This window comes from Dermacentor silvarum, chromosome 3, assembly GCF_013339745.2.
Source record: "Dermacentor silvarum isolate Dsil-2018 chromosome 3, BIME_Dsil_1.4, whole genome shotgun sequence".
Classification (NCBI taxonomy): Eukaryota; Metazoa; Arthropoda; class Arachnida; order Ixodida; family Ixodidae; genus Dermacentor; species Dermacentor silvarum.
The window spans coordinates 189,102,258-189,126,322 of record NC_051156.1 but is presented as its reverse complement, the minus strand read 5'-3'; the positions used below and the strand labels follow the sequence as shown (position 1 = coordinate 189,126,322).

The window sequence follows — 24,065 nt, the reverse complement described above, 5'->3', positions numbered from 1 at the left end:
AATGGTGGATAAATTACCTACAAAGTATTATCCGATTCGTTAAAAATAGATGGCAGCAATGAGATATGATTTACTCAATAATATAATAGTGAGGTGCCACATGCATCTGACAACAAGTTAAACCTGCTTTTAAATTTTTTTTTTATTTAGAGTGTCACTTTGGTTGAATTTTTAGAAGGATAAAACCTAATGTCCAGTGGGATACACATGGAGGTCTTAGAAGGCTGATAGCCTCGTCAGACACAACAAAATCCTAGTGACACTACACCTTCTGAAGTTGGTTGCTATTAGCGGCGAGAAATTGGAGTGGCGCCCTCTCGCGAGTGACGTCACCGCCTAGACGCCGCTCGCTCGGCTGCCGCGCGCGCCGCCGCCTTCGCTTCGTGCATTCACTAGGAACTAAGTATACGCGAGAGCTATGCTTCCTGAAGGACGCTTCTGCTGCTTTCTGCTGCCAAGCCTAAGTGCCAGTTCCATTTTTCTCGAAACTGTGCGACTCGTACAAAAAGGGGTTTAGGTATTGGAAGGTATGTACAGTCAACCCCTAAATTTTACGGAACACGAGATCTGAGAAAAAATGTGAATATCTGCACAGCATCACAACGCAGCTATAGTATTCGAATTTACAGCCTCTACTAGTATATCTTTTCTTTCTTTCTGGGGTTTTACGAGCCAAAACCAGTTCTGATTACGAGGCACGCCGGAGCCCTCCACTGCTAGTATATGTGAACAACATTGAGATGTTCGGTTTTACTGACTACTGCTACAGGCTGCTTGGAAACGGTACGTTTTCAGAGATCCCGTGGCCCGTAAGCTTTTGTGGTTGACTGTACAGAGTTAAAGGGGTCTACTGGCTCTTGCAAAAGAGAGGTACTCCGTGCATGTTGATAATTTTTTTTGAAAAAGAAAGCCCGCAAGTACGGCGTGTAAAAATTTGTGCGATATTTTGCGCAAAGCGTGAATATTGCCTTTATTACTTTTAGTTACGGTAGACACTGCATTTTGCACGAAATAGCAGCCTTGGTATTTGGTGTGAAAATTATAAATGTACATATATGGCGAATACCACCTGCAAACCTTCCATCGAGCTTCTGTTGGTCTGATGAGTTGTTCTAGTCAAATCTAGGCACTATATTAATGCGTAAAAGGGATAGTTAGGCGCGCATTTTTTTACAAACTAACTTGCTACAACTGTCTCCGTTCTCTTCAACAGTCGCTCAGCAAAAGTGTTGTTTAGGGCGCCTAAATTAGTACGAGTGCGTATCGTACCAGGACGGAAATTATCTGGAATAATAGCTTTGGGGTTAAGAGAAAGCTTTAGCTCGGAACGAAGTCCGATTTCCCTATTGAAATACATGTAAATCACAGAAAAGCTTTCAAAAGTCCATCTCTGAACCTATTTCTAATCAAAATTTGTTGCATTCGGGAGAGAAAGTTAAACTCTAGCAAGTTTAGGGAGCAGGAGTTTTATTTAGGACTTCGAATATTTTACAAAAAATTACCGCTAATTGAAAAGGTAAGAAAGAATAGAAGCACGAAGTTTGCAAATCCATTACTCTGCCCAAAAAGCAGACATCTCGGTATTCTAAATACCATCTCTTAGGGTATCTTAATCGGACAAATTCGGTATGTGAGTTCAGAGCTTATGTGGAATTGTTACCGTGCTTACGAGGGTTTCGCAAAATACCTACTCACAAATTACCGGTATATTTCAGAGTGGTGTATGTTTTTTATTGATGAGTTAGAATTTTAAGCTTGGTACTTGAGTTTCTTGAAATTTTGCAATTTTAAACTATTTTCTCTAAGATAAATTTTTGGAATAAATTATAAGTTTATTTCCTACAGTTACTGGCGTTTAACGTTTGCGTTTAAATGCGACAAACCTAATTCAAATTGGCGATTTATTCTTTCAGTTACACTTAGATATAAGAGCTGCCAAGGTAAAGCTTCTTTTAAGATCGACAGGCAAGACATTAGAGGTGATCGGGTGGTTCACATATCGGGTGGTTCACATATCGGGTGATTCATTCGACGATACGGCCCAGCCCTTTCACAACGACACCAACCGGCCATCGCAATGGCTACCCACTGCTCACGAAACCCATCCGTTAAATACAACTTCGAATTGAAACCACGAATTGGTCCTTTAGAGCACCAGTTGGAGTGACTATGCTATATTCTAGGCAGTAGAGTCGAGCTTGAGCTACCTTCAAGAGGAAAACTAAAGTACCTTACGCGGTGCATAGTTTCGAACTACCGTGATTTGAGTACAAAGAGAACTATTCACTTCTTCAGTCCACGAAATAAGTCCGTCAGTCCAGCACGAAGCAAGTAAGTCAGTCCGGCAGCCTTGACATTAAGAAGACGGTGCAAGCCTCCCATGAGTGTGCTTGATTTTAAACACCTCATCCAAATATTCTAATTTTAGTGTGTCCCGCACAAATAATGAGGCTTCGACGTTTCTTTGGCTGCAAACGCACGGTCTCAGATGAGTATCCAGCCCAAAAAGGTTGGGCCGAGCAGCTGTGTCAGATTCGCAGGAGGAACCTGTCCTAACTGTTCGAGAAGCAACATAAATCTGTAAATCACTGACCCGAGTTGAACGCGTAGCAATAACAAAAGGGAACAAATACCGGCGACTGCCTTTCCGTGTGCTGACAATTGACAGGTCTCAGCAACTCGTTTCACTTTACTGACTGCCTCTCATAACCGGCCTCAAACAACCTACTTTCGGTCCGCAATCTACACACAACAAATGGCACCGCCAGAATGTCGATTTCGGTGTTAGTTGAGTCCTCATGCCGCTGCCGGAGGTTTCCGTCCACAAATGCGAAAATTAGCTGTTTACCATGTACCACTGGTCGTGACGAGGCAAATTACGGGAACTGGTGAATGAGCGAGAACCATACCGATCACAGCTCGGTATCCTTCCCGTCACAAACCCTGCAGCTCCGCGCGGGTCGTGCCGACAGACGGCGACGGGAACCGAGATTACAAACAATAGGTGCGCTTGCTCCAAGCACAGGTGCGGGAGTAAAGTAGTCTGGTGTATGTATACACGTACCTCTGATCTTGGCGATGAGATGCCACAGCTGGGCGGCCTCGTGGAAGGACTGCAGGCTGTCGAGGGAGAAGACGAGCACGAAACCCCGACCCGAGCGGATGCTGAGCTCACGCATGGCCGGGAAGTGGTGGGAACCCGCCGTGTCCAGGATATCCACCGTGTGGTAAATGCCGTCTGCGTGAAGCACAGCAGTACCACTTATAGTCAGTCGACCGAAAACCCCTTTTAAGCCAACAAAACCTAGAGCACCATTTTTGCTACGCTTGAAGTTTTATACGTCTAGATTCTGAATCAAGCACGGGAAACGTAGAGCGCATAGCTCATACTAGCGCTTTTGATACGCAAAGCGCGTATGTGCGGCTCTATAATGACAAAAACAAAAAAGTGCTGGCTCTCCCGTAATGGAAGGTAGATGTTATCATGAAATGACAACCATATGGCGTCTTTTCCTGCCTGTGGTGCCGCCGCCTTCAACCGCTTTTCTTCTTCCAACAGTGCAGCGCGCTCAGCGTCTGTACTTCGCGGACCACTCACGACTCACGGATCACTGGCGTTCCTCCGTCGTGCCCGCCGTAATACCAGTGTGGAGATCATTCAGACTTCATTTAAGTAACGCTGCATATCCAACGCACTCGACGGCATCGAGCACAACGTCGTTTTGGCCGTCAAGGATGCCTGCGAGGGATCCGAAGAGGACGACCTTTCTGCCAGTTCCCACGAGGATGCAGCTAGCGACATTGACTAGCGAGATTTAGCAGCCGAGCTTACGTTAATCAAAGGTGTTTCATGTTGAAATGTTCTTTTTTGTTCTTTTTTGTTATTTTTCTTAAAGGATATGGTCGACCTATGTTCGAATAATATATATTTTTTATAGGGGTCGACTTATATTCGTGATTGACCTATTTACCAGTAAATATGGCAGCTATTCGTCTCACACAAACGGTTTGGTCCACTTGATAACACTTTGCGTAATCCAAGCGATGCTGGGTAGCCAGCTACCAGCAACATGCTTCCCATATCATCGGTTCTCACAGTGCTCGGGATTTGCTTCATACTTCTTTTTTTGATAGATGCAACAACCTCCCCAGCTTCTCTAAAATCCTGCATCGTTTTAACCGAGGCCGCGTGCACCCGACGTGCATGCCCGAAGGGGACGCTCATTTCTGCCGCTGCAGCACAGGTGTTTCTAGGAACTCCTTAGAGGAGGAGACGGAGTCGTGTGCGACTCCAGCGAGGCCTCGGCAACGGGCCCATGGAGATAAGCCCGCGTGGGATGGAACATGGTTAGCTTAAAAGGCCCCGGAGCCTCGAGAAACGGAACTACGACTGTTTTACTTTTCTTGCCGCTTTTATATATTTTTTTCACGTTGAGCGAGCGACTATAACGAAGGCAAGAGCCCGCGCAAGGCTCAGGCCATCGCACCGAAATCCAATAGGGGGATGGCGGAGGGGGCGCTTTCTCGGAATCGAAGGCTTCTCGAAGAGAACGTCTTTGCGTTTTATTCGAACGACTCCTGGGTGCTATAGCAGCTGTCACCTGGGATTGGCTGTAAAAGCCGGAGGCTATAATAGCGTCGAGAAAGAAGAAAAAAAGCAAGTCTCGTGAAAATCAATGTGCACATACGTTTCCTCTCTTAGAGAGTTTGATAAATTACGAGCGTTTCTAGAATACCGAAGGGAAAAAAATAGAAAACAATATCAACCGAATTCGACGAGTTGTTCAGCTCTGTGCCCACTCACTGCTCCAGCAGCAAGCCCTCATAGCGGAAATAGGTATCTTGTTAAGGATTTCTTCCCTGCAATGCACACACACCCTTTCCCTCGTCAGATACAGTATCGCATGTTGTGCATCATCTTAAACAAACGCGCAGAAGCCGCCGCTAGTAAAGTCTGCCTGCGCAGAAAACCCCGCAGAAGTACTCCTCCTCCCCCCCCCCCCTTTCCAGACACACACACACACTCATACATATATATGCACGCATGCACAAACACACACGACAACAAACTGCTCAATAAATCTTGCAGTCCTATTTGCACTAGGCGATGGTTTGCTTTGAGCACGCCGTTTCACTCGAGTGCGCTTGATTCTTTTGCGCGTTGTTCTGAATGACGTGCGAATTCTTTTTCACGCCGTAGTAGCGGACTCCGGATCAATTTTGACCACTTGGAAATCGTTAACGTGCACCCAGTGCAAGGCAAACGGGCGTTCTCGCATTTTGCCCCGTATGATATTGACAAGCGTTCACGTACGACCAAAAACGCCGCTTGTTTCCAAAGTGTTCCAGTGGAAATGATGTGGAACCATAATCCTCACGAACTGCGTATGAACCGCACAGAAAGCAGCGTGTGTAAAAACCAGATAACCGGACGGCACGCGGCAGGCGTTTGAATTCGTAATCGTCGTAGTCCAATATATGGACTTCAGGGCATTATCCTGGCTTCTGGCGTTCCCTGACTCTGATTTGATTATCTACTGTATAGCTACCAGCCTGCATGCCTATCAAGGTGGGAGGAAAAAACGTTGTACCGGCTGTCGCTGGCTGTCAAAATTTACCAAGTCAAAACTCGTTCATTATCGGATGGGCCGACAGCCCTATACCTGGGACACTTGCAGTGAAGAAACAATCTCGCATCTTCCGTGCCCCTGCCCACGTTATGGAACGGATAGGCAGATGCTCTGTGGCACGTTAGAGACACTGAACAAGCGGTCAGAGAAGAAAATACTTGGACTATGGGCTCAACGGACGTTCGCTCTGAAGGCTGCCAGATGGCTAATTCGCTTCCTGCTCTATACGAGCTTGCGAGATATATATATACTGTAGCAGTGACGCGTCCCGCTTCCGTTGTGTGTAACCTGTTCTCGTTTATATGCTCTTCTTTTTACCTTCCCATCTGTTTAAATCACCGTTTTCCTTTTCTCCCGTACAGGGTAGCAAACAGGACTTTTTCTGGTTAACATCCCTACCTTTCCTTTGTTTCTCTCGTTCTCGCGTTGTCTCTCCCCCCCCCCCCCCCCCCCCCCTTCCAGTTAATTACCCCGGTTTCGCGTCGGATGTGTTTTGCTATGATATGTTTTGGGTACCGTTCCCCATCTGGAGTCACAAGCTAGGCGTGCCGCCAACCACTTAGGTTCTAATGGAAAAAAAATACAACTTTTTCACCGCAGAAAGTTTGCGAGCTTGCCAATTTCTGGAGTAGTTTCAGTGAAACAATAATAATTCACAATTTCTTTCTATTTTCTCTCATTGCGACAGAAGCTTCCAATAACTTTCTTCATTTTTTTCTTTTTTTTTTCTTTTTGCCGCTGTAATTTTTGCATACCGCAATCTGGTGGTCGCGATAAGCAAGCATGCCTTTATAAGTATCTTAGTGTGACCGCGTTGGCCTTCCATCGGACGGGAACGAATTCTGCATTCGTTAACGCGTATTGACACAACACCGAAACAAGAGCGGTTAACCAACGCAAGGGAACAGAAACCGACGAAGGGGGAGGACGACAAGCTGTTCTTTCCGAAACAATATATGCTCCTTCGCGAAGCGCGTTATCCGAAACCACGGTTCGCGCTCTTCCTATCGATTTTGATTGCGCGTGCCTTTGGGCACGCGGTAGGGGCGGGGAGGCTTGCCCTAGTGCGGATGGGTACAATTTTCGATGCATGCGTCTCGGGGTCGTCAAGCCATCTTGCAACAGCTATGTAGAGACGAGGCGGCCGGGGATCGATGTTGTGCCTGCTCCTCCGCCAGTCCTCGTTATATGGGGCTTTGATGCAGCAATACACCACTCTTGTGCGGTTTTTACGCAGTGTCCTTGTCTCGGTAAAAAAGGGGTGCGTAGTTTCTTTCTTTGCACCTTCCTTCATTGGCGGTGGTTTGTGTGCCTATGAGGGTGTGCTTGGAAGTGTGTGCGCGCGTGCCTGCGCGTGTGTGTGTTTGTACGCGTATGTCCGTGTGTGTGTGCGTTCGCAAGTGTATACATTTGTGGATCCGTCTGTTTCTGTCGTTGATGTCACTATGCGACTCGACAGCGCACTGCGAAACTTTCGCCCAGCAAAGCAATGTGACTTAGCTTTAAGCTCTCCGGCAGCTAACGCCGAACACGCCTTTGGAGGCTAACGTGCTTTTATTTAATAAAATTATGGGGTATTACGTGCTGAAACCACGATCTGATTGTGATGCACGCCGTAGTCCAAGTTATTTTTGACCATCTGGGGTTCTATAAGTTGTCCTATATCTCCGTACACGAGCATTTTTTTTTTATTTCGCCGCCATCGAAATGCAGTCGTGGCCGCTAACGGGATCGAACTCGCGTCCTCGATCTCAGCAGTGCTATACCATAGCCACGGGAATACCGCGGTGGGTAAACGTGCTTTTGCAGCTCTCAATTTAACTTGCTCACCGGCAAAAATAAAGTGCGTTCCGTGGGCTCTGTTGGTTACAGATATGACAGATTCACTCGAGAATGTTAACTTGTCACGACAGCACGATCGTCGTGAACAGCACGAAAGTACCTATCGATCTAGGGCGTAGACGATTCCTATACGACGTCAATAAACTTTTTTTTTAAAGGACGTATATGTTCGCACGAGAGATTCGAAGTGCCCATGCGAGCGTATACTAAGTACTGCTGCGTTTCTCACGCGTGAATTTCAGTACAGATGATTGCTCGAATTCGCTAGAATCAAGTATTCCAGCATCCTTTATAATCGTAACATTAATTATTGATTAACAATTGATGGGGGTGGTACCTCATGAACTTGCGCTCTATATAAGCGGGACGTCGCAGTTAAGGCCATCGGAATAACTTTGGTAGCCTTAACTCCATTAACCTGCAGCTAAAACCAGGTACGCGGACCATCTTGCAACCAATCCTTATACAAATACCGCAGGGAATCATACCTACGACCTGGTGCACTCTAGCAGAACGCCAAGGCTTCTCAGCCACTGCGACGCTTATAGTGGTAACCCCGAGCTCGGAGTACAAAAGAAAATATAGTTATTTCTTTTTTCGTAAAGCGCCACCAGTTCCCCGTTCTTTACTGGGCTTTTGTCGTTCATTTAGTTACATTCTATTATTAGAGGCTATAATTTGCCTCGTCGCCTTTGCATTCAACTTAATTTAAATTTGTTCGCCCAGCCTACATACAAGAGTGGGGACAGAGGCCAAAGACTACATAGCCTGAGATGAAAATGCCGAGATCAAAGGGCCGTTCTTCCTTGAGAACCTGAAAAAGAAATACCTTCAGCATGCGCGCCTACAACACCTTCTGTTCCCAAAAGGATAAGTGGATAAGCGGATTGCCCGCTAAGAAGCTTCGCGTCTTATTACATTAAAAAAAAAAGACTGGTTTGATGGACATGTGGTGAAACACCGCAGGGATAATAACGGACGCTCGGGAGGAGCTGTTGCCAGCCTTGATCGCCAGGCTGAACCCACCTGTCGCTAAAACCCACCCCCAGCACAAAGCCTGACAACGGTCTCCGCTCCTTTGCAGTCTGCCACGCAGACCGATGAGCAAACATACGAATGAAAAAAAAAAAACTAAACAAAACAAAAACATTCAGAATTCTGCACCTTTATACCACTCTATAGATAATAAGGTACACCCCTCAGTGGTGGCATAGTGGCTATGGCATTACGCTGCTAAGTACAAAGTCGCGGGATGAAATCCCGGCCATGCCGGCACCATTTTGCGAAAAGCAAAAGCGCCCTTGTACCGGGCATTGGGTGGGCACGTTAAAGAATCCCAGGTGGTCAACATTATTCCAGAGTTCACCACTACGCCGTTCCTCATAATCAAATCGTGGTTTTGGCAAGTAAACCCCAGAATTTAATTCAAACCAGGTACATTACACTACGTGTGCCGAAAAAGCACTGACATAAATGGCGGGACATTTCTAACATTAAGAGTACTATCCGAAAAAAAGAAAGAAAGAAAGGAACCTCATACTTGCACGCATAACAGGAAACAAGACAATGTAGACGTAGTAACAGATTAACAGAGTAACTAGCCCAAACCAGCACGCTCTTAAGGTAAACAAATAAATACACCTTAATAACACAAATAAACACTGTAAATTGCTGGCTCTCCCGTAATCGAGAGTAGATGTAAGCATGAAATGACTACCGGCAAAGCAGATTGGTTGGAGATGATACTAGCCACAATCTTAAAATGGGTGTAGTGCATATTCGCAACGGCACACCACACCGCACCACCACTGGTGCATATGGACGCAATAGTTTTCTGTCACAGACAGAACCTCATTGCAAGTCTCGTCTCGGCCAAACAGCCATCCGCGGCGCGCCGGACGCTGCCGGCTTAGTCACGCAGCGTGGCGCCATCTCTCGACTCGGCGCAAAACCCGCGCCGCGGAACTCAGGGACCGCTGGCGTTGAAAAAAGCACAGGCAACCCTGTCTCAGCGCCAAAAGATGACAGTCAAGTGCATCGTGCCCAGTATTTGCCTCTTGAACGTCGCTATTGGAAATGACAAATAAAACTTCGGCGTACTAGAAAGTACAGCTTCAGTGATATTGTGAACAAACATTAGGAAGAACTCGGAAGCAATATTTTTGTAACTTGCGTGGGCAGTAACTAGCGTATCTAATGCGGTCCTGCACGAAGGGTTAAAGGCAAGAGACCGTATTTTCCTAACTTATGACTGGCTGGCCAGATGATCTCAATTCGTTCTCGCAACGATGCCCGGATGTTCTCGTTTGAGTTCCCGGATAACGGCTCTGGCTTTTGGCTCAAGGTCACTTGAAGGTGGTGGACAATCACCACCTTCAAAGCCACCTCCATCGCGGGAGCTAAAAGCTTCTCATGCTTAAAAACATTCTCGAAAACAAGGGTACAACTTTCCTGTTTCTTTTTCTCCTTGTCAGATCAATCCTAAGGTGTTGGAAACACCTCGCTCTTCGGTACATAGTCCACTCGGGGGCCGACAAACAGAAAGACATCGCGCAGAGTCTCTCACCGTTAGCGCCACCGCCGGGGCAGCCAATTTCTTCGTTACAAGGCTTACCCTGATTGCAAAATGTCGAGTCAGCCGAACGTAAACGCGAGCGCGGAGGCTGAAAAACTTTAAACAGTGAAAGAATAGCTACAACAAAGGAAGGAAACGCAACAGTCCTGAAATCTAGAAAAAAATATATCGAACAAAAAAAAAAAACGAACAGCGACGAAGACAGCCTGAAACGAAGTGCGTTTAGGACTGCATGACTTTGGGGGCTGGAAACTGGAGTGAGAGGGACGGGAAGAGAGAAAGAGATAGAGAGAAAGAGAGGCGTTGAATTGAAGGAGGGAGGAGGAGAGATGGGGGGTGAGGGAGGTATGCGTTTGGTGCAAATTGTCGCTCTGCTGTGCCCGAACACAAGAGGCAGGCGGCTTGTAAGGAGAATGGGGAGAAGAAGAAGGTGGGGGGAGGGGGTGGAGGCTGTTGTGCGCGAAAGACGACGACGCTGTTAATTGCCGCTGGGCGGTGGCCGCCGAAGGCCGCCCCGCGCTAATTAAGTCATTAGGAGCACGGTGCGGTGGTATAGCGGGCTCGTATATACATGCGAACGAAGCGCCGCCGCTCGGTCGACAGACGCGGCCTTGCAAAGCATGGGACGCAACACTGCGGGTCTGGGGGCCGATCGTGGCACGGAATTTTCCCAGTGGTACTTAGCTGTTGTGTTTTACTCTTCTTTTGGGCGTGATATGAAGCAGGCTATAGGTGATCTGATACAGCGCCGGCAACAATTTGTGTCGTGACTAGGAAATTATTACCCGTCCGCTTGCACTTGCACATATGTGCAATGTTTTCTTTTCTAGTTTTTTTTTTTTTGGTGCCAGATAACTGGTACGTCCCGATGGATACACACGCAACAACGTTACACGCGTAACAGTCAAAGCGACTGGCGGGAATCAATATTTGGGGGAAATTCTGGCAACTTGCGGTGGTTACGTATGTTAGACTGTGAGCGTCGGTCATGTTAACTTCAGACTGCGGAGATGATCGAGTGACAGTGATAATTAATTTAACAATGAACACCGGGGAATGACGTGCCATAACCACGATTTGATTTTGAGGCAAGCCGTAGTGGGGGACTCTGGATTAATTTTGACCACCTGGAATTCTTTAACCTGCGCACAAACACGGTACCCGGGCGTTTCTGTATTTCGCCCCCATCGAAATGCGGCTGCCGTGGCCGGGATTCGATCCCGCGACCTCGTGCTTAGCAGCGCAACGCCATAGCCTCGAAGCAACCACTGCGGGTAACGGTGATAATGGATGGAGGAATGTCGCTGGATGCCAATATGTTTCATCAAAGGGGTGAAGACTAGTCTACTTGTCGAAAAGTTGGTTTCAGCGGCATTCCTTGCTCGACGACTGTCGAGCACTTCAAGCGTACATGATTCTGTGAACTTCTGTCTTGTTAAGACTGCAGTGAAGATACATATATTTATTTGTGTGTGCTTGTGCGTGTGCGTTTGCGGGTGTGTTTGTGTGTGTGCGTGCGGTGCGCGTTTCTTTCTTTCTCTCTGTTTCATTCTGTGCGCGAGCTTCTCTTCTCCGCTTTTCTTTCCATCTCTCTGTGTCCCCTTACAGCTGTCCAAGTGAAGGGTAGCAAACCAGATATTTGTCTTCCGGTTAATCTACCTGCCTTTCGCATTTCAACTCTTTCTCTTTCGATATGGTAATCACGTCGACATAGAAACCGGATCATCTTTCACAGCTGCCGAGTCACAGTTGCATTATCGGTAGTGAGCGTGCCGATGAAGTTCATCGCTTAGCCAATGGACAAGGGCAGCGTAAATCCACCCCGCTTTCTAGGACCGAAACCGCATTGTACGCTGAAGCGTGATGTCTGAAGTCGAATGGATGGCGCTTCAGACATGCGTGATTACATTCCCTGGACCCTACATACTAAGCCTTCAGTTTCCTTCAAGACTACCCACAAGAGACGCGGCGCTTCTGCTTGGACTCTAAAGAACAGGACGTGGCGAATTTACCATTGCCATTCGTAGACATTTCTCGACGGAGTCAAACGCGCCTGTCTTCCCTCTCCGCATGTTTTACAGGAAGTGGCGTGAGTCATCAGTACTTATCAGCAATGGCCCTGCAACTCCATACCCTGCAAGTGAATGTTATCTGCCATACCATGGCCATGTCACACTCAACGATACTGAAAAGAATCGCTGACGAGAAGATTCTCGAAGTCAATATTAAGTCTTCGCTGTAAATGCGCATAATCTTAGTCTATGTGCTCGGATGCTTTTTAGGAGAAAGAGAAAAAAAAAAAAAAGGACGCGCTTCATGTTGCCGTAGTTGAGCCGCTGAAGGCTTGCGTTTATTTTATGTGTTTTGCAATCGGAACGGAAGCATTGAAAGTAAGCGCCGCGCAATCAGCTTATAGAGCATCTTCAAGCGTGTTTGACTATACGGCGATCTTAACAGGGAAAAGGAGAATTCGCAGAGACATAAGCGCAACTTTAAACGTACTCGTATATTATAGTGCTTGCGTCACTTGGACAATATTGAGATGCGGTATCCGAATGGCGCAAGTATAAAGAATATTTCGTGCCGTTATGCATGCAACACGCTCGACCACTATAGCTTGTGCGTGTGTGTGTGTGTGTGTGTGTGTGTGTGTACGTGTGTGGGTGGGTGGGTGGGTGGGGCGAAGAGACACGAGTGACATGCGCCCGTTACGACGAGCGCATGCCACTCTAACACTTTGTGCCACGGCTGGGGGCTAGGGACACTGAGCTGATTAAGTGTGATATACAATCAAAGCGAGGGCCTTTGCGAGGCATTGTGACAGCATTGCCCCCCCCCCCCCCTCCTTCCCCCAGCGGTCGCCGGCGGCGAGAAAAGCGCCGACTGCCATGCGGGGTGATTATCGTGTTTAATCGCTGAGCCCTGTACATCAACTTGAAACAAATTTTGAGATTAGCACCAGTTTTGAGATAAGCGGCGTCAAATTTGCGGTAAAATGCACTGTTGTTCCAGTTCATTTTTTCCAAAAAATATTTTTTTATGCATTGCAGGACAATAAGAACTGCATTTCATCGCACATTTTGCGAATGCACTTCTTGAAACTTTCGTTACATTTAGAGTTTGTTCCAACGAATAGTAGTTGCGAACTCACCGGTTACAACTTGAAAAGTGAATTCTATGGCCTAAAGTAATAAAGCTTGAATAACGTAGGTACAGCGCAACAATTTTTGGAAGGGAACAAAGAGCCATGAAAGAACGCTGAACGCAGCTTTCTTTCCTGTCTCTTTGTTTCCTTCCAAAAATTGTTGCGCTGTACCTACGTTATTCAGTATGAACCAACTTGCCCAAATCAAGCTGTTGTTATTAAAGTTTATTTAGCAAGATTTTGTTCATTAGTCAATGATGCATTTTGATATCTCGTGCAAATATTGTCAGCCTCGTTGAGTAACCAGTTCAAGGAGAAGAATTGTGTTATCTGCCATAGTAGATCTTTAAAAAAACATTATTTACAATAAATACCCCATATATTTTTTATTATTGGGTAAGTATGCGGCTTTAGGGTTCCCAATGATGTGGAACACATTGAAGCAGTCCTGTGAATGACGTCATGCGCGTACAGTAAGAAGTGCTCTCTCAAGAATTTTGGCAACGGGCAGTGACGTCATCAGTCGGGTAAAAACGCAGTGTGGATAAGTTAAAGCAAAAAATAGAAAAAAAAAACGAAAAGAATAGTTCAAGTGTGCTCCATAGTATACAGTGCACATAGCAAGATCAGGCTGGTTGGCATTGTTGACAACAATTCCTTTGTTAGTACGTGTGGCTGTATACAGTTTAGGCGCTGGAATGGTTGCTATTCTAATTCTAAAATGATTGGCTCAGCCTGCTCGTCACATCGCTAGAGTTTTGTAGGAATTACCGGGCTACTTTAAGTACGCCTACAAGAGCCTTTAGACGTTTCCGGCGCGTCGCAGAAGATTGGGAGCTCATCTATAAGGCGCCACTGCTCGGGTTACCGCTAGCTGTAATCTGTTCGCTTGCAAAACGAAGCCATCATCAACGGCCAGTTAATTGCTGTACTGCAGAGTAACGCGCAACCATTTCTGGATCCGCGTCTCTTAGAACACGGCTCCCTCGATGGGGCAATTTTCCGAGGGAGCCTTATTTGCATAGCGAAACAACCGCTCGTGCAATGGCCTTGCATCGGTGCCCGCACAAAGCGTGGCGCGCCGATAGCAGTTAAGCGCAGCTGCTGGCTGCTGAATGGTGGATAATTTTTTTTTGTCGGCGTAAACGCGCTCAGATAAGACGCATAAGCAAGGAAAGATTACGAATGCAGTACAACTGCTACTGACCGCACTGGCATAATGTTTGCTACGTAGGAGTTCTGCTACAACGGGAGTTCACTCCAAACGCCCGGTACCACCACCAAAACAGCTTTACACGCTCGCAAAACTGGTAACTATCTTATAAGCATGCTGGAAAACACGTAGGAAGATCTGTTTTCTGCTGTTATGAAACGGTTGCTGCGCAGGAAATCAGGTAGGGAATACCTTGGCTACTCCCCTTGTCTCTGTTTCACAGCAATAAATAAATAAATAAATAAATAAATAAATAAATAAATAATAAATAAATAAATAAATAAATAAATAAATGAATAATGAATGAATGAGTGAATGAATGAATGAATGAATGAATAAATAAATTAATAAATAAACGACCGTCTCGTAATCAACATCTGACTAAATTACGGTGACGTAAGGAAGCCGGCAACGTAAATGCTTGTCCTGCCGTGCCAGTGCTTTAATGAGTACTGATTAATTGGCGAGGTTTGACGTTCTAAAGCAAAACAAGGCCTGTGAGAGGCGCTGTACTCGATAGTTTTGTGTTAGATTTGCCATTTCAGGTGCATCTTATGCTCAGAAAGTGAGCGTTTACGTACCCCACGCAATCAGAATGTGGCCGCAGCGGATCAGAATCGAATGCATGGCCACTTGTGCAGCAGCAATACAGCCGTAGCCTTTGAGTCATCGCAGCAAATTCGGGTCACCAGAGGACACGACGACAGACGCCAGCGAGATAAATGAGATGGCTGGCCTGGTAGTGACAATTGGACGCATCGTTTGTATAACTTTTAACCGCTTCGCTACAGCTTCGCTTCACGTAGATGCCAATGTGAATGTTCTGTTCTGTTCTGTTCTGTTCTGTTCTGTTACTCGAAATGAAGAGAAAATGGTACTCCTTCCGTTACTAGCGACGCTCAGCCACTGCGGTGCGCGTGCTCATTTAAACAATGCGCGTTAAAACTAGCAGAGAACCATTACAACAGGCGAACACGACAACCAAAATGCTTCACAACTGTAATCCAGCAGCAATATGGCGCAACTTGTCAGAAACTTTGCACGCATTGCGCCACAGACGGCGGTTGAACTTTTTCGCTAACTCGGAAGTCGCGGTCGCATTCAAAAGCCAGTGAGCGCAGACAGGACGGTGCGCTTAACCCTGAAACACACACTGAAATTTGCTGAAGGGGTGGCACAGCAAGGCAACCGAGCAGAGAGGAAACAAAGAAGTGCCGCTGCCGTAATGCTTGCAGTGCCCGACGACATGACCTGATACTGACGTTGCAAAAAAAAGTGAAAGAATGTACCGAAAGAGCGTACGCGCGAAAGCTTATCAGGCGCGTTTTCGTAATACTGCGTTACGCGCGGTGCTTTGTATCGTATAATTAGGTCGTGCCTTCTTGCGACAGCGGCGGAAGTTGTTACAAGGCTGCTTCCGTTCAAGGTAACTATGCTGCGAGTGACAAAGGCCGGGCGAATGTTCCGAGTAACGCGATCCAAAGCAAGATGAATCACTTTTTTTTATTTATGTCCTTTAATCTTTCTTCTCTCTTACAGAAGCGGGCGGCAGCGTCTCTCTTTATTTTCGGCGTCAGTCCAGCGGTGTCGCGTGGACACCGACGCGCCATCTCCGTACACTATACATGGTACTTCGCGCAGGACCGCGACTGAGTCTGAACATTTTTCTGTCTCAGTTTTTTTTTTTTTTTTCGTACCGCCTTACTGTTGCTGCCGTAATTCCTTCTTTGTCTGGTGACAAAGCGCTCTTATCTTATTTCGGTAATTCACCTGAGACTCATTTTGTTTTCACACGCGTATGAGCAAAAGAAATGTTTCGTTTTTTTGCCCCTCACTTGAGCTTTTCTGTTCTGTTTAGTATTGCGCGTTCGGCTTCTTTGCATAAGCACGCTTGTTGAGGCGGTGCACGCTTTACAGAAGAGAAATGCTCGCTTCTTAGGGCTAGCATGAGCGACTTAAAAAGAAGGTGGTAATAATAATAATAATAATAATAATAATAATAATAATAATAATAATAATAATAATAATAATAATAATAATAATAATAATGAAATAAAAGTATAGTATATAAAAATAAGCAATGCCTTTTAAACGGAAGAAAGCAACTTTACGTTGCCAGCAGTCATATGAAGAAGATTCTAGGATATTGATGTTCCTATTATTGCGATAGCAATTATATGGACACTCCAAAGCGGATTTCTGCCGTCGGCGTCGCCGTCGCCGTAAGGTTCAGTATGACGTCAACGGCAATGAAATTGTCGCTGCGCTCCGGACGCTGTCTGTGCGAGTGAAAGGGCGCGAGGGACGCGCGCTTTCACGGGGAGCGAACGCACGTCGGGGAGCAAACGCGCGTTCTGCGCCGTGCTCCCTGAAGGGCTGCAGAATTAAGCGTCTCTTTCCTCCTTTACAATCACCATATATAGAGAGCAAATGCGACTTCTTCTGTCGCGCGAAAGGCCGTGGGGGGGGGGGGGGGGGACGGGAGGATGGGAGGGGAGGCGACGTTTAGCCGCGGCACCAAATGCATATTTAAATAAAAACGTTGCGAGGCGAGAAGGTGGGTAAGATTTCCGACGCTGCTCGACGAGTGTCCCATTCTGATCTCGTCTAAAACCTCCGAGCCGCCCCCACAGGCACCGGCAACATTCACCAACGCCGTGCGCGTTCGGTGCGAACGCGGGCAGAACGCCGACGGTGTCGACAACAGTTCTGCGTGTTGCTGGTGCTGCTGCATGTCCAAGTTTATACAGCTGATAAAACTACTATCCTTACTCCGTATAGCTCTCTACTAATTTGATATCGCAATTGATGCTTCGTCTTTCGGGTGAAACTGCAACATTTTTGTATAACCTGGCTCCCGAGACCTCTCTCCCTCTCTCTGTTAACGAACCATCCAATGTTTCTTCATGACAAATATGTTAGAAAAGGGCATAATGTTGAACAGGCTCAAGCACAACAGTTTGAGCCCGTCGCGGCGTTCTGTGTTTTGTGTATCTCCTTCGTCCGCGTTTAAAATGAAGTCCATCAAGAATATAACACAGCGTCTCGTTTGCAGACACTAGATCCAGAAGTCTGTGCCCGCGGCGGAACAAAGTAAGCGTATTGGTGAAACGCCATGCGGTATTTTAACATATGCGCTAACTTTGAACGATCACCATCCTCCAAAAAAAAACAAAAAAAAAAAAAAAAACGGTTTTTCGATATTACTGTTACGTGAACTTTCCACTGACACTTCATTTTTTCTGCTCCTGTGATTCTGTTTATTTTTCTGTTCTAATACACTCTTAGGTTGCGGCACTACTTACTTCCTAGCACTTGTCGTCACTGGTTGTTTCCGTGTGATATGATAGCCGGGCCGCCTTTTCTGCGCTCCTAGTTCACTCGGTTGCGACATTGCCTGGATTTACCATTGAAATTCTATTATTACAAATATGTCTTAACAATGACGGTGCATTAAAATGTGACTGCCTTCAAGTTCGCCATATAAACAACCCTAAGGCACTAATAAAAAGTTAAATAATGAATTATTTCTTAACTAGCCTCCTGGACCTCACGTTTCAGCGGCAAAGTATTTCGACCTCGCTTAGGAACTCATCTGCAAAAACGCCACCTTCGCTGGCGCTCACAGCCTTTTTATAAAAAAAAATCGTTATGGTCTAAAAAAAGAAAAAAGAAAAGACACGCTGTACAGTGAAACTAATGGTAGTCTGGTCCGAACCACCTTCGAGGAGCACTTTGCTACTGGAAGAGGCAGGACGTGTGTTGGTAAAGCTCATGAACGACACTTTGCTGTGTGGTGAACGCTGTTTAAATGATGGATCCGGGACCTCACAGAGGTGCGACTTAAAGCTAACGCATTTCCCTCGCAATTACCGTTAAGGGGGACATTTAGCTAGGTGCCTCCTATCTAAATACGCGAGAAAGGCGAAATCGTTTTTCTCGGCAACCACTGCACCAAATTTGATGAGCGCAAGCGCGGCAGGTGTGACGTCGCGCCACGTGATACGCTGCGGAGAGGCGTCGCAGCTGCGCTCGCTCGGAGCCTCGCCGCTGCGGTACCACGTGACTAAGCGAGGGGATAACGGCTGCTCCGCCGGCGCTTGGTCACTCAGTCTCGCCATTGATGGCGCGCCGATTGGGCCGTCTGTTGCGTGCGCTGCAGCGCAAGCGACAGGCTGAATCCAATCGTCCAGTAGATATAGCTAGACGGAAGGCTGCGAAATCTCAAGCAAAGGCAAAGTTGGCTGCTGAAGCACTGGAGCAAAGGAAGGCCAGATTGGCACGTTATAGAGAAGCTCACCATGCGCGGAAGCGTGCATTCATGAAACACTGTGCGCATAGTCTTTGCAAAACCAAGCCAAAGAGACCTTTCGCTCGTGATAACTAGGTTTACGAGAGTTTTTTTTTATTGCGATAAAGACTTGCCGTTAAGGCATAATTCTTGATATGTATGTGTATTATATGTGTGCTGTGAGGCCTGTGTTAAACCTCAGTCAGTATTTTTAAAATTTAAGTTGTTATTTGTTTATTACAATTTCACACAAATCGCAAATTTTCTTAAAACGAAACTATCAAATTTATAACTCCGTAACTCAGTAATGAAAATGATATCACATTTCCGTAAACTGCACCTAATTGTACATCTAAAGCGAACAAAACTGGCAATTATCCCTGGCTCTCAAATAGACTACTAATTTGTGAGTAGAAAGTTTACAAAATCCTTATAAACAATGTAACAAATGCACGTAAAATATAATTTTACAAATCAAATTTGTCTGCTTTGGGTTCTCTAACAGATGCAGTTTACAGAAGTGCGATGTATATTCTAGGTGCAGAGCTACGAACTTCTAAACGTCGTGCTTCAATTGTTTTTTTTCAAATTTACCAATTCTTGAAAATTTCATTAACAAATTTCAGAGCCTAAATCGAAATACCGCTTTCAACAGCCACTAGAATTGAACTTTCTCTAAGTGCAACAAATTTCATTCAAATAGGCGCAGTGGTCATCTTATAAAAGCGTTTCTACGTTTTACATCGATTAGAATAGACGGCATCGGAGTTGGGTCCGAGCTAAAGCTTCCTCTTAAATACCCTCTGAATTTTTATTCACGTTAATGCACAAGTTTCGGTACATTTAGCTCTCCGCTGCTAGCGCTTGCACCCCGTTTAACATATTTGTCTTGCCGTTGTAGCCACGTCCTATACACACGTTTGAACCGGCGGCTTCCGTCTGGCGCTGACGTTTCCCCTTATGCGTGGCTCGACGACCGAGAGAAGGCGGCCGCGGTGGTGATGTCAGGCGTAGGAATTCCTTTTAATTAAGGTCTTCGTTCTAAGACAGCTCCAGCTATATCCTTATATACCTTCCAGATTCTTCTGTTCTTCCTCGATGTAGGGCTTGAGCAACGTTTCTTCGTGCACCTATCTCTTTGTGTTGTTTGCTTTTTTTCATTTTTTTAACGAATCTGGCGACGTCTGTCGTCAAGTGGGCTGTTCCGTTTTCTCCGCGCAGCTCCTTCGTTCAAAACCCTTTTTTTTTGGAGGGGGGGGGGGGGGGGGCGTAGGACGTTTTGTAAATAAATGCTAGGATATTAGAAGTGACTTCTCCACGATCGATGATGTTCCGCCCGTGAAAAGCGCAGTTGCTGTCATGAACCCAGTGAAAGGAAAAAAAAAAAAAGAAGCTCGGATGGTATTTTTCGGGTGGAATTTTTTTAAGCTGTTGAAGCTTTCCGTGTTCAACAGAAGTGATGTGATTTTGCTTCGCACTATTATTATTACAGTTTCATTTTACACTTGAGACCATGTTTCCAGGGGTACAACTGTAGTCTTTGGCGTCTACAGGTATCGATGTCAGTGGTGACTTTTCCTGAACACTTGTGCTTGCGTCAGAATAGGCATGGTTCCTGCTTAGAGGCATCAGCTTCTGATGAAACGCATGGGGCAGGGAACTCTTGGTCAATAATTTCCAGTCGTTCAATAAGGATGCCTCGCCTCCATGTATCCCGGGAATTGCTTGTCTCGATTTAGGAAAACAAATACATTAGTTGGCCAATTAGTATACGCTTAGCTCCTTCAGAATTGCCTGCAGTGATCGTCACTGCAACTACCCATGGAGCCACTGAGCTTCCGAGGATCACCCTTTGAAGACCCGAGTGCTACTTGTTTTTCTGGGGCACACGTTCGCCTAATAAGGAGTTGGTCTCGTGAGTTGCAGTTTTGGTAATGTTTGGCTCTTCACCGTCACTACAGTGCGACAGTGTGATGTCACGGTGCTCTTTTGTTTTATTACTGCCGTTGTCATGGTTCCCCTGATGTGATCACCTATCATTTTCTCATTTTCAAGCTGCTGAGTTGACCAGACGCCGAGTTGTGAATGGCACCCCACGTATCCAGTCGTGTAAATAGCCCCCCCCCCCCCCCCCCCCCCGGCCCAATTTTTTCCTTTTTTTTTTTTCTTTTTACCGAGCGGACTCCAAGTATAGTTCCCTATGTACTTTGTTTAGAACTGAGAAAATATTAGGCATTCGAAGTGATTTTCGAGAGTCGTTTTCCCTCGAATATTCATATTCGCTTCTGCTCGAAAAGTTCGCTAGTCGTACCGGCCTATAAAATATTCGCTGGCTTGCTTGTGCGACCATCTTCCGCGTAGGCATGCCCAATTCGTTAGCGAACTACTACTGCTGCTGCGTGCTTCTGCTGCTGCTGCCGCCGCCGCCGCCATCACAATCCGTCTCGGTTCACCCTCGCACGCTTTCCCTCGAAACCACAGCATATGGCGCGTGAGTCGCACACCCTACTTGCCCTTGGACATTATACGGAACATCACGGCGACGGCGGAAGTTCACCTTGAGTGTCAGCAATATAACAGGGGCCTCAACTTCTTGCAAATGGTGCGAGTGGAGGTTAAGGGTTTAGTTCGAACAATCCACATAGGTTGCAGGTTAGCGCTATCGCTGTTTGCGAGCATGCAGAAGCTTCAGATATTGTTGTATACCATGATCACATTCTTTAAATGTGTCAGCGTTAAGTGGGACTTGGCTGAACCAGTGGTTTAGTTGGGAATATATGCACCTAACAAGACAAACACGCTTATACGTTAGAAGTACTTGCCGTTGGGCTAGTTTGTGCGTGTCAAATGTGCATGATTGCGAGACGACGCCTGAAGTTGTCACGCGCGTTCCTGCATTCCGCCCTCAAAGGATAGGGGGTGACCGTGGCCACGGATCGAAAGCGCGACCTTGTGCTCCTAACAAAAGAGATGACTGTCGACAGTAAGGCGTTAGCATTGCGTTTATATAGCCACACAACGTATTTCCACCGTCGGAACGAGTCATGTGTGAGGTGTGTACTGCAGCGGGATTCCTCTTTCGTGCTTCTCTAACAACACTCGGCTCCATCTGGCACCACCACCGCGAAGCCTGAGCGCGTGGCGTCCAAAATTTATGCTGCGCCGGTGCGTGCGAACCCCGAGAAACGCGGCTTCATGCTGCAACCGCGCTCCTCTCTCGCGGTTCTTTCTGGAAAACGCTGCGCCACCTTGAGGCACTGCCCAGAAGTGCGCGCGTGGCCTCCGAGACTAGAAGCGCGGCGCGCCGGTGCCTTCGAACGCCGAGAATCGTTCCCTCGCTTGCCGCACCCTTAGTGGCACATACTGAGGGACCCAAGTTCGCAAGACGTTCACTGAAGAGAGGCACATACCCAGTGTATTCGTGGCGCAGCCTGATAATGCTTCGAGTTGTTGTGCTTTGTGACGCGGGTTCGATTCCGCTCAGCGTCCGATAAACTTTGGAGATATTTTTCTTCATTGTAGCAGTGGAACATATGCCTTTAGTTACCCAAGTTGGCGTCAAAGACGTTAATTGAAGAGTGACACACGTCGACTGGTACGTACCCGACGGCCCAAGTTGGCATCAAAGTGGTTCACTGCAGACCCGCGCAGACTGAGGGACACATGCCGTATGCTCCAAGTCGGCGTATGTGGAACTGGGAATGTGAGACTAGGTATGTGAACAGTCGGCGAATCCCCGAATGGAGCTACATACATGCATGCATGGATACATGCATACAGTAAAATTTATTCTCAAATGAGCGCTTCACGCACAGTCAATTACCGTGCTGAGAGAGAGCCGAGAAATTGCTTGTATACTTATTGCGTCACGCCGTCTAGTCTGCACGTTTGAGAGATGAGCGACACGCACACGCACGCACGCACACGCACGCACACGCACACACGCACGCACACGCACACGCACACGCACACGCACACACACACGCACACACACGCACACGCACACACACAGACACAGCGCCCAAAATGTGCGTGAAGTGCCCTAAGATTGCTAACGCACTAAAAACTGAGTTTAGAAGTGGCTAGCCAGTGAAAGGCTACTCTGCCAAAATTGAAACGGATGCACTTAGTATTTGGTGCTCAAAGCCGACAGAGATAATTTGAGGAAACAAAAGGACGAAACGACGGCGCGCACTCGTGTGAAAAGGCGTACAAGAATATCGCAGCCGCTTGGCCACCACGGCGACTTTCCCAATGACTACTATAGCATCTGCAGGGCGTAGTGCGCAAGCAGTGGTTTGCCATTACTGAACTATGGTGAAACTAAACGTCGACTAGTGCGAATTGACACGTTGAATGGCACCCGTGTGAAGAGGCTAAATATGGAAGTCGGCGACACCGAAAATGACAGAGAGAGAACGCCAACAGCCGCCTTTGTGTACCTGCACTCGAACGTGGATGCGAAATTTTAACGCTACACACGATAGGTGTGGGGCAAGCGACGTAAATGCGGCAACCGGTGTGGATAAAAGAACTAGAGAGAGAGAGAGAGAGAACAATAAGGCGCTTTTGTGGGTCTTTAACGTGTGTGCGAGAACAGGCTGCATCACCCCAAACGTACAGATAGACGTGTATCACTATTGAACCTCGATGTAACGAAATGCTCGATCGCGTGATACGTGTCCCACGAAAGCGTTTCCGCATGAACCCGGGTTGACCCCGGCAAAGAAACATACGGACGCCCGACCGGGGCAAGTGACAGGATAATGAAGGCGGAGGCTTCTGCTCGTGACGTCGCTCTCCATTGACGTCACGCGCGCGCCTCTTCCGACCAATCATCGCCGCGGCAGTGGCAGTGCCGGGAAGAGCGCGGTTTCCCCGCGGAGAGGAAATATCGGGCAGTGGGCGTCGGCGAAGAGGAGGTTAGGACCGGGGGCTTTGTGTTTGACGGAGATGCCTCGGTGGTATTGCGGCCATGCGGGACAGGAGGCTGACAGCGACAGGACGGAAACATTGGTGTGCAAAGGCTAGACAAGATAGAGAGAGAGACAAAACACAGCATGAAAGGAAGAGAGATCACCGGACCGCTTTGCTAGTCTAGGCAGGTGAAGTGGGATATTGGCACAGCAAGCGAGGGATAGGAGACAGCTGAACAACACCGCCTACGAGACGAAGGAAGACAACGAGACACAGTGACCTGGAGAAAGGGGATGGATGCAGCGTTGACAAACGAACAAGCAAGCAATCAAGCGGACAAACAAACGCAAACGAGGTAGAACTAAAATAAAAAAAAACTAATAAATACAGACGTCGGAATGAGGAAAGTGCCTGGAACGCGAAAGAAGAGTATTGCAGTAGCTTGTGTCTTC

At 46.9% G+C, this 24,065-nt stretch overlaps 1 protein-coding gene across 1 annotated transcript in view; it reads right to left on the bottom strand.

The window, feature by feature from the left end:
* The window catches only part of LOC119446291 (ras-related protein Rap-1b), a 100,747-nt gene that overhangs the window by 32,066 nt on the left and 44,616 nt on the right, over positions 1-24,065 (bottom strand). The window contains exon 2 of the mRNA XM_049664873.1: positions 3,065-3,238. Within this exon, the coding sequence (XP_049520830.1) occupies positions 3,065-3,238 (174 nt within the window). The remainder of the gene's footprint in view (positions 1-3,064; positions 3,239-24,065) is intronic.